This window comes from Gekko japonicus, unplaced genomic scaffold (genome assembly GCF_001447785.1).
Source record: "Gekko japonicus isolate JY-2015 unplaced genomic scaffold, Gekko_japonicus_V1.1 scaffold1611, whole genome shotgun sequence".
Classification (NCBI taxonomy): Eukaryota; Metazoa; Chordata; class Lepidosauria; order Squamata; family Gekkonidae; genus Gekko; species Gekko japonicus.
This window is the reverse complement of record NW_015175407.1, coordinates 224,906-236,678: the sequence shown is the minus strand read 5'-3', so window position 1 is coordinate 236,678 and position 11,773 is coordinate 224,906. Positions and strand designations below refer to the sequence as shown.

At 40.8% G+C, this 11,773-nt stretch overlaps 1 protein-coding gene across 1 annotated transcript in view; it reads left to right on the top strand.

Annotated features, from left to right (window-relative positions):
* Positions 1-11,773, top strand: part of EXT2 (exostosin glycosyltransferase 2) — a 125,451-nt gene that overhangs the window by 93,853 nt on the left and 19,825 nt on the right. Inside the window, exon 10 of the mRNA XM_015425727.1 lies at positions 6,088-6,254. Coding sequence (XP_015281213.1) covers positions 6,088-6,254 — 167 coding nt within the window. The remainder of the gene's footprint in view (positions 1-6,087; positions 6,255-11,773) is intronic.

Below are 11,773 nucleotides of genomic sequence, written 5' to 3'. Positions count from 1 at the left end.
AAAGTCCGTCCTGCTGAGAAAAGATATGGCACCAGGTTTATGCTTCTTTTTGTTCTGCCATTCTTCAGTTGAGAAACCTCCACAGATTGCTGGATAAAGACTTGGAAAGGAGAATCAAGGCTGTAGAGCTGTGCCAAGCAGTATGTATCTGTATGGTTTTGGTGCACTACACTGTATACCTGTGATGGTCTAGGATAAGGAAATGAAGTTTATCCCAGGGGCTTTATTTATTTTTGCTAAATAAACGAATAAATAAATGTGTGTTACATGTGCAGTGACAGTTTGGATTAGTGGTTAGGAGCGCGGACTCTAATCTGGGAGAACCTCCACATGCAGCTGTTGGTGTGACCCTGGGTCAGTCACGGTTCTCTCAGAGCTGTTCTCTCAAGGTTAGTTCTTGAAAGAGTTCTCTCAGCCCCACCTACCTCATAGGGTGTCTGTTGTGGGGAGGGGAAGGAAAAGGAGATTGTAAACCGCTCTAAGACTCTTTTGGGTAGTAAAAGGCGGGGTATAAATCCAATCTCCTCCTCCCCCTCCCTCTCCTCCTTCTTCATGGTTCCCTTGTATGCCAGGTTGTATCTATGTTTGAAGTGGTTTGTAAATTCATGTTTTTAAGGAAAGCTGCTTTGTGTTAACCATGACTCACACTGGTGCACAGTAGTGTAACATGAAATTGTGGATAATGCCCAGATATCAACAGAAAGGGAAAATCACTCTGGAGAGGGAGAGAAGGAACATGTTTGTTGAGCTGGCTTTTGATTTGCCACCCAGAGTTAGCAGAATCTCAGCCTTGTATCTGCATCAGACCATGTTTGTGACATACCTCTCAGTCCTAAACAACAGTTTGCTTTGTAATCTAAGAGAAACTCTTTTACCTTATAATAATTCCAAAACTGGTTTCTTAGAGACTTCTATTATTTTGACATCTATGGCATAAAGATCCTAGGGAGAATTGTTGGTTGACTGTATGTAAACTGCTAATTTGTAGGCTTTAGCAGGGTGTGCAGTGTGTAAGAAGAACTTTCAGTTCTGCTGCAGTGCCAGCAAATGCATATGACTTTACATGTAGGATATTAATTGAAAAAATAGTCTGGTTGGAAACTTTGAAATGTTAGATGTTTTTCACTTAGTCTGCATTTACTAAAATAAATATTGTGGTTTATATGACTGCTGCTGGAAATATTTGTGTAGGCAGAAATGTTTTTTATAATTTTCCCATTTTATCCAATACTCTTCATTAGTATTTAAGTCTAAATTGATGGTTTTGATGTTCAAGGACATTATGCAGAGTGGATAAAAAGTTCAGGTAGATGTTGACTACTGCTACACCGTGTGTCATGTTTTATAACGTGAGAATTGCCACTACCACAACTATATATTCACTTTCATTAGTACTAATTACCCAATAGTGATCTAGCACTATTTATTGTTGATAGTAGCAGGGTATAGTTTTAATTACTTTACCAAGGCACAATGCATACTATACAGAAATATTTATAGCTTGAAGCCAAAATAGGCCACTTCTGAAGGTGGATGCTGTTTAATTTAGATAAATTGGTTCACTTTTCAGTGGGAAATGTTTTAAGCGAGTTAGACACCAAAATATTGAAATCAATAATACAATCAAATTTCAAAATCTATCCACATCATATAATTCAGTATCGTAATCATCCAACCATTATATAATGCAACAGAATTAAAGTTAGTGCATATTATTTTTTAGTAGTGATTTCACGTCTCTTAAGGAGTTCAGGGTAGTATGCATAGGATTATCCCATTTTAATCTCACAACCACCCCATAAAATAAGTTAAACTCAGAGATCATGTTTTGTCCACAGTCACCCTGTTGGGTCATTAGGATTTGTCTGTTGTTTCTTATACTTGAATTAGGAGAATGTACTACATACAAAAATTAAATATCCTACTGCTGTGTGTGCCTGGAATCTCACTTCAGAACTACGGTGCCTTTATAGTCAGGAGTTCCATAGCATGAACCAAAAGACCAAAGTGTACCTGGCATATGCAGCTGTTTGCTGTTTTCCTGAGTTGGCTGTGGGAACCCCCTGTGGTGTAAACTTGATGTAGTAGTGGGTAGTAATTCATATGTGCTATTCTCTACCACTGAACTAAGGCTATAGTAACAGCAGTAATTAATTTTGTAAAGTGTTGTGGTAGTCTTTCAAGGGCCACCATGGAGTAGGAAACTGAAGTGATTATATTTCCAAAAGCTCTCACTCTGTATTTCTTCCCATTTCTTTTTGTCATCTGGGCCAATTCCTCTTCTGTAAAAATCCCTCCAAGGTAAACTTTCTTTTCATAGCTGTTTAGTGTGGTTTGGAAAAGGGTACAGTTTTCCTAAGGAAGCTGTTTCAGGTATTACATTTGGTTGCCAGTGTCTGAACTGTGCAGAACTTAATATTCCTTTTATGAGCACTCTGTGAACTGTAAATCAGACTCCTTTGCAATGAAAACGGGCATCCAACCATACCTTTTCTGTCAACTCCTCTTTCAGGATACTCATGTACACTTTTGTATATACGTGAACTGGTAAACTGAAAGAGCGGTAGATTCATAATTATACTCACACAGTCTTCTAGGGTTGCTAGCTCCTGGCTATAAGCTCCTGGAGATTTGGGGGTGGAGCCTGGGAAGGGGAGGGACATCAATGGGGTATAATGCCATAGAGGCCACCCTCCACAGTAGCCATTTTCTCCCATGGAACTGATCTCTGTAGTCAGGAGATCAATAGTAATCCTGGGAGACCTTCAGCCTCCCCCCCCCCCAGTGGTAGGCAACCCTAGTCTTCACATGAGGTAGACATGTTTTTAATGTAGATAAAATATTATTGGTAGATAAAATGAGAAGTGGTCTTCATAACTTGAGAGAAATACTTGTGAAAAGTTCCTGTTTCTTGTTCTTAGTAATTACTGAAAGTCTCCACATTCTAGGATGCAGAGAGGTCTTCTGCAACATATTTACAATAGCATCAGCCTTTAGTTGTTGTATATTTTCCGGGCTGTATGGGCGTGGTCTTGGCATTGTAGGACCTGACGTTTTGCCGGCAGCTGTGTGACTGGCATCCTCAGAGGTATAACAAAAAAAGATGGAGTCGTCAATGTGAGAAGAAAAATGGCAGGCAGGTAATTTATATCTACTCAGGAAGGTAGGGTAGGGCTGAGTAGATATAAATTACCTGCCTACCATTTTTCTTCTCACATTGACACAGAGAGGACTCCATCTTTCCGTGTTATACCTCTGAGGATGCCAGTCACAGCTGCTGGTGAAACATCAGGTACAGAAAGGGCAAAAAACTGAACCTTAACACTAAAATTCAGAACCTAACAAAGGTTAGTAAAATGTGAAAAAGAGGACCAATATTAAAAACTACATTTTTACATTTTACTAACCTTTGTTAGGTTCTGAAACATCAGGTACTACAATGCCAAGACCATGGCCATACAGCCCGGAAAATCTACAACTAATGAACTCTGGCCATGAAAGCCTTTGACAACATAGCATCAGCCTTCTTTCTAGTCTCCTACATAGCTATGTTCACTTGCATTAGTTGCACATACAATACAGCACACATTGGTCCCATGGTTTATCATTCCTCCAAATGCCTTTCTAATGACTCTGTTTTCTGCTGTGTAAAATTTTACATTATAACCTTTGTCTTCAAAGATCACTGCATTTCTTACCTGTTGTACTGAAAAATTTTTCTGTAATGAAGAATCACAGGGTTTCAGCCATTTGGAGTGGACCGATTGGGACCAGTGCTTTTTAATTTGTTTAATTTGTTCATAGGTGATCTGGGGTTGGGGTTGGGAAAGAACAGTGTGGTGGCAAAATTTCCTGCTGATATCAAACTATTAATGATGGCAAAAACCAAGGCAAACTGTGAAGAGCTCCAGGAGGCTTTCTCTAAATTGGATGAGTACGTGGTAACATAGCAGATGATGTTCAGAACAAAAAACAAAAATCCTAATTTTAATTATATGCTGATTGAGTCTGAACTGCTGAAACTCAGATTGAAAGAGATTGTGGGATTGTAGTGGAAAATCTCTATGAAAGTGTTGAGAGTGTGCAGCAGCAAAGAAAAAGGCAATGTTCATGTGGAGGAAAATTAGAAAAGGGACTGAAAATAGAACAGCCACTGTGATACGGATCTATAAGTGTGGCCTCATTTGGAATAGTATATGGTTCTGGTGACTGTGGGCTCGTCTGCATTGTCGTTTTTGTCACTCACTTGTCCCTATTGCTTTGGGTGGTCCCCCCCTTTCCACATGTATTTTGCTCCCTCTGGGACTACTAGAAAGAGCAAAACACATGGGGGGGGACCCTGAAGCAAGAGGGACAAAGGAGTGACAAAAATGACAGTGTGGAAGAGCCCTGTATCTCAAAAAAAATAAATAAATGCAAAACCGGAAATAAATGATTAAGGGGTTGGAGTAATTTTCCTGGGAGGAAAGACTGAAGAGTCTTTAGAAAGAGAGAGCTAAGGAGAGACATGATAGAAGTTTATTAATTATGCATGGAATGGAGGAGGTAGATAAAGAGACCTTTTTCTCACTCACGATTTATATAAGTTGGAGGTATCCTATGAAGTTGATGTGCAGGATGGACAAAAGAAGTACTTCTTTACTCAGTGACTTAAATTGTGGAATTCACTGCCAGTGAATGTAGTGATGGCCCTAAATTGATTTAAAAGGGTATTAGATTTAGGGATGAAGGATCCAAAAATGTATAGCGAAGAAAAAATAAACACTGCAGAATTTCAGTTAGTGGTCTGATTGTGAGAAACAGAGCAAGCATCAATGGTAGCGTCTCAGTCAAGAGAAAACGAAGCTGAGACGTTTAATCTTTTAATATTTGTTAGGGTTCAGTTTGTACTTTTAAAATTGATTTTATGTTTTGTTTTTAAATTGGTCTGACCCTCTCTGAGTATTTGCAGCGGGATGTCAGGAAAAATACAGTTCTTTAGATTTGTATCACAGCCCCTAAATACCTGATAGCTACATTTTTGTTCAGAGTGCAGAAGACTGCATTTCAGTGCTGTGTAAGATTTAACAATTTTACTAAAAGTAGGCTCTTGAAACATGCATGGGCTCACCAATCATATCTTTTTTTAAAAGCTATAGTATTTGCTGATTTGAAGTTAACTGTCCATCTCAGAACATATAATTTGATGGACTTAAGTAACCTTTAGCTGCCATTTGCAAGTAGTTTGTTAGACATACCAGTTAGGAATAAAGCATATTAAGGTTGAGCTGAAACATTCCTGGTGTTGTGTGTGTGTGTGTTTCATTTATGCTTTGGCCATATGTTGAAAAGAATGGATTTACTCTTTGCTTAGCATTAGGAAAACATGTTATATGTTGATAAACTTTGAATAAATGGAAAATCGTGGAATCCCTGTTACTGAGTAACTTGAGAGCTGCTCTATTAGAATGGACCATTGTAGGTGCACATTTTTTGAAGTTAAGTATAAATGTTTAGTCAGTCCATGTAGTGCAGTATTCGTCTTGTAATGATCACATTGTTTGCTGGATGCAGGCACCTGTGGAATCTGTTTCCATTAACTTCATATACATGTAATTCCTCTGTTCAGTCCAGAGACTGGGCCCCAGAAAATTGAATATGTCAGAGAAAAGAAATTATGTATATTCTGTCAATGATAGTTTGTTTTGCCCTGCTGGCATAATCATATTTTTAAATTAAATTTATAATTCTATAAATTTTCTTTACATGTTATTCTTGTCCCAAACAAATTCCATTGCTATCAGATGCTTTTCATCTTTCTAAATTCTTCATTCAACGTGCAGATTTCCTTTTTGTGTGCCTTAGATTTTGTGTAGGGTTCCTGTGCATCTTGTTAAATTATTACATTTCTTTTGTTTTTCATGTCCAAATGTTGGTGGTAGTCGCAGTGATACATCCATGGAACACTTCTTGCTTTGCATCAAAATGCATTAGGTTTAACTTTCCTATTATAGTTCCTGTTTAGTACAAGCAGAACCGACTAATTTGATTTGGGGGAGAGGAAGGAATACAGCAAATGAAATCTCTCTAACCTGTTCTTCTCGGCAGAATCTGTTTGGCCCAAAGTTCGAGTTCCATTGAAAGTTCTACGGACCACAGAAAACAAACTGGGTAACCGCTTCTGTCCCTATGATGAGATTGAGACGGAAGCAGTGTTGGCCATTGATGATGACATAATCATGTTGACCTCTGATGAACTGCAGTTTGGTTATGAGGTAAGACAGATACTTCTTCTCAAAGTTTCTCATAGTTGGGGGAATTAATTGTGAATTTGATCTCAGAAGCATTCAGACATTTTTCAAGCAGTGCCAATAGTTCCAGTCAGTATAAAAATGTTTGCTGCTGGTGTGGCAATGCTGTGAATCTCAAAAAAAATTATGACAAGATTTTCAGAGTTGATATGCGGAAAGAACTTCAAGTTGTATTTGTTGGGTCACTTGGATTCTCAAAACTGGTTGTGCTGGTGTTCCAGTACAGATCTGAAGGCCAGGGTAACTTTTTATACTGTTTCAGCATAAGTTTTGATACTGAGGCTAAAAAGTCAAGGCAAGAAAGAAAAGGATTAATCAGTGTGCCAGTTCCTTCAGATAAATTTGTTAACATACTGTTTACCGATGGCTTCTGAAGAAGATGGTAGTTAAAGGTCATACATTGTTAAAGGGTTAACATTGCAGGCCATCTCTTCTCAGCAAAACCTTTGACCTTTTCTCCCTTCATCCCCCATGGATTGAGAGCTCATCATTGGCTGTGCAAGGGTGGCATGTGCAGATTTATGTTGGTAAGCTTGGATAATACCACTGTTGAGTGAGAACATAACATCTCCAAGCCCAACAGAGACACTAAGGTCTGGAGGAATACAGTCTTTAGTATGTTCAGGTGGAAATTTTAACAGTTAGTCCAAGATGAACTGTTGTAGCTATAGTATTCAGAAGAAAGAATAACAAAAAACTGGGGGAGGGAGAGAGATTAATAATACCATATGTTATTCCAGATGGGGAAATTCTGTATGGATTAGCAGTTACATGGACAGCTAAGTTTACATTTTCTTACTTGTTCTGATGAAGCATCTAGATGGCAGGTTCACGTTCTTCTGCTTAGGCAGTGTAACACTCAAATGGGAGTATAGTCAAGTACAGGATACTTGAAGGTATTTATGCATGCCTCTTCTCTTTAAAATAATGGTAACTGCTTTTGTTTTGTGTCATATTAAAAAGAACAGCATGAAATGCACCTAGATACATGTGCCTTTTTCTGTACTGCTTGTATACTTAAGTGCACCCCTTGCAAGGAGGGTCACATGAGAAGCACCAGAATTCTCCTCTGCTCTGTTCTAGAAAGAAAGTATCTCTCTTCTTAAATGGTTGTCAGAGGCAGCCAGTGAATGAACAGGCTGGGCCCTGATCTTGAAATATTCTTAGTAAGTGACAGTACAGTAGGCATATATTTATTTATTCGTGTATTTAGCTGTCATGTTTATATTCTTTTAAATGCAGGATGAAAGTTCAAAGCATTTTAGAAAGCCTCGTATATTTCTAGGGAAACAATAATAACATTTAAATGACAAAACAAATTCAGCTACCAGTAAAAGTCCAATCAATTGAGAAGAGCCTTCCTAAATAATTCTGTTTTCTGTGGAGAGGATTCCCCAGCTGTTTGCCACTACTGAAAATGCATTATCTCAAGTTGATAGAATTTGGAGCAGGATAACACCATTTCTTCTAGTTGTCCCATTTTTACCCTGTCAGGGATCTCTGGGTAACACACGCGGGTCTCTCCTCAACATTTTATCCTCAGAACAATCTGTGAGATATATTAGGCTGAGAGAGAGTGTGTCTGGTCCAAGTTCAGCCAGTGAGTTTCATGATTGTGAACTTGGGTCTCCACAGTCAGGGTCCAGCCTCTACACCAGGCATCCCCAACCTTTTTGAGCCTGCGGGCACATTTAGAATTGTGATAGGGTGTGGTGGGAGCAGCCATGAAATGGCTACCATAAAATGGCTGCTGCAGGAAGCAGAGCCAGGCACAAAATGATTGCCACAGCTTAACTTCAGTCACACCAGGGCAGATCCTTGTGCTGTAATGGCAGCTGCTGCCAAACCAACATTTAAAAGAATCTACACATCCAGTCGAATCTCCAGTAGTCAATGAGAAGCCTTGCTGGGTGAAAGCCCTACCTGGTCCCACCCACTGCCTAAATAAGCTTGGCAGGCACCAGAAAAGGTATCAGCGGGTACCATGGCGCCCACAGGCACTGTATTGGGGACCCTCGCTCTACACCACGCTATCTCTCTCACTTGATTCTGAAGCACAGGAGGCTTCATTTGGGCAAAGGGATTCTTCTGAGAGATGTGTCCATGCTCCTCTTTTCTTCTCGGTTAAACTCCCCTCAGAACAGGGCATAGGTTATGGCAGATTAAGGATGTAACCTGGTAGGACTTTGTTTAGATCCCTCTGTCACTGCTAGTTCATAATGTGTGCTATAGTGTGTTGATTATAGTAGAACCTGCTGGATTGAAATCCAAAATGGGGGTATGGCTGGAATTCAAACAAAAATTACTGGAAACCTTCAACTAAGCTGCTGTTGTAAACTGTGAACTGTGAAAAGTGAACGGCAGCTGGAATTTTCTTTAAAAGTTAAAGAATTGCAAATCGGGGGTGTGGAGAAACGCCATTTTATGTATATGTTTAAGTTGGTGTGGGCCAGATAGGAGGGGACCATCAAACCTGAGGTAGGCCTTGGCCTAGTCTCCTCCTCACCCCCCCCCCCTGTCTCCAACCAGCAGTCAGAGGGCAGCTCCCTAGAGAGGACAGGAAGTCCATCAAGGCTGTGAGGAGATCTGCCCCATAGTGCTGCAGGAGGGAGAGGCACTTCCTGGGCGGGAAGGGCTGTTTGATATAGTGGAGCTTTTGGGCGGGAAGCAGTCTATGGGAATTGAAGTCGGTCTGTCTGAAGTCTGGAGCCAGTCAGGCTGTCGGCTGGAGTCTGCAGGAGGCAGAGGCCATGTTGGGAGTTGTGTTAATCTAACTTCCTCCAATGAAAGCAAGTCATGTGCCTGCCCTGCAGACCATCTAGACAGGGTATGTATAGTGAAGGGAGAGATGAAGCGATTTATTATTCACCTTTATTTTGATTCTTCAGTTCACTGTTAATATGCCTGTATATAGTTGAGTGGTTTCAAAATAAATCCTTTTATTGTTGACATTGAGAAGTCCCTCTGTACCGCATAGTCCCCCCAGCCATTTGGAAACGCTAGGAGTGGGTTGGGGACTCCCTGAGGAGGAGAACAAGGGCAAAATGGCCAGTTGCCAACTCTCCAGGGGATTCCACAGGTGCCTGCATCCAGCGACAGCAGCGGGAGGTTAGGAGGCTGTCCTGCCTAACCAGAGCCCAAGACAGGGACAGTAGTGGCAGCAATACCCGGAGGCAGTGGTGAAAAACTGCCCCTTCAGGTGCCAGGTCAGGCAAAGGAGGGGTGGGCAGAGCGGGGTCTGCCAGCTGACGCGAGCCCGTTCCGCCACAGGGGGTATTACTATCAAGCAAGCCACTTTTTTAGTTTATATAATAGGTCACATCTCGTACCTGAATACTCTAGTATGGCTTTTGTTAGGGTGCTTGTTTCACATACCCAAAGTGGTGGAAGTTGTAGAATAGAAAAGGTAAGTGATGTTCTCAAGGTTACCCAGTGATGCAGCAATGGAATCTGGAATCTGTAACTCCCAGTTCCATGTTTGAACTGCTGAGTCCATTTTACCTATTTTATTTGACTGATGTTGGCCAGATGCTTGGATGATAGAACACTGCCTGTATAACAGCCTGGATATTATTTGTGTGAACTCTGTGCCATTTGGATAAAGCTTCCCCTGTTTTGGCAAACACATCTAAGTCTTGCAACGCTGCTTTTTTTTAAAAAAAAATCCTTCCCCCAATTTATAGAACACTTCTGCCATCTCAGCAGTGCTGATCAGATAGGATTTTAAAGAGTCTTATCAAACATGTCTGAACGGCTGCAAAATGAGTCTGCAGTGTTTTAAAAAGAAGAAAACACAGTTGAATCAGGCTAGTGTGGCCAGCAATATATTTTGGGGAGGGGTTGGGGTGGGGAGTTACAGTTTTCTCTGTAAGAGAGCATAAGGGGAAGTGTGGATAAATGCAGTTTTTACCTTCAACCCCCTAATCGGTGACTGCAGATCAATCTTCCCTGGGCCAGAGTGTCTTTGACTTGTATGGCAGGCTTGAGCTGGCTACCAGATGTTTAACTTGTCCTCAGCCTGCGGTAATTTATTTATCTGTTTATGTATTTCACCAGGAAAGTATCTGTTGCATTTCTGAGTAGTTTGAAAGAGAATGTTGAGGGAACAGTAGCAGCATATAATGTTACCAAGAGGGTTTCTTTTTAAGTGCCTTGCTTCAGTCAAGAGAAACATTTGGAAACGTGCTGTTGGTAACCTTTGTTCTCATGCGCTCTCTCTCTCTCTCTCTCATTCTCCAGACCCTGGTTTTAAATATTTGGCAGAACACTGTAGTAGAACAGGCTTGTCTAGCTATATCGATTAGGGCTCTTTATAAAAAGAAGAAAAGGGGGATGGGGAACAGTTCAATCTCTGTACACTTTCAGCCATAAAAATTAAAGTAATGCTCCAAGTGTCAGACATTTTATCCTTGTTAAAAGTGAACTATTAAGGTCCTTAGTGACTTATTGCATAGTGAAAAACTTTTGAAGCCAGAGCAATGTAGCCCCTGTGTGTTGTTTAATTTAAGGAGGCAAGGAATAGCAACTGCCCTGTGACTAGAGGTGGGAGCTTTGTGAGCAGTCAGAGGACAGTTTTTCAGCATTGTGTTGACAGAACTATTGACAGATACTGTACTGTGTTATTAAACTGTTAGGACTATAAACCATTTCTACTCACTCATCAGCAATTTTTGTTCTTCTTACAAGAAAGATAAAATCGAAAGAGCAAATAAATGTAACATGTATTCAGCCAGTCATAATTTTAAAAATTAAACACAAACTAGACCAGTCTTGCTCTGAACCGCGTTTTTTCATTTTGAGCCACCACCTAGACTGTAGAATGGGAGTACAATACCACAGTCTCTGATAAAACTTATTGTTTTGGGCTCCAAAGTACAATTTTGATAATAGTTTTAGTCAGGGGTCGTTTCGTAGAAAAAGAGCTAGGAGAACTCTTTAGCATGGCTCATTAGCATATGCCACACCCCCTGACATCACTGGAAGTGTGGAGTGCGAGGAAGCCCCGCGAAGGCCCTCCCTGGCCCCAGGCAGGCAGGGGTGGGGAGAGGCAGGGAGGAAGCAACTTACCCTCCCTCTTCTCCTGCCTCCTCCTGGCTGAATGAGGGCCGGAAGCGGGGCGGCCGGAAGCAGGGGGCGGGGCTTCGTCATGTGCCCCGCCCCCGTACCTCACCCGGGGGAACTGCGATCCCCTGCGATCCTCCCCGAAATGACCTCTGGTTTTATTTCTTCTGCTTGTTTCTGCTCATTTATCATTATGTATTTACAAAATTTATATCCCTCCTTTCTGCCCTTACAAGGGCTGCCAGGGCAGCTAACAACATACATGATAAAATACATTATAAACCCATTAAAATAAACCCCTCTCTCAAACTTACCGCAATAAAACAACTTTAAAAAGAGGGTTTTTTAAAAAAAAGAATTAAAATACATATAAACCAGTTAAAAATACATACAAAACATAAAACATTGGGGCTCATTGAGGG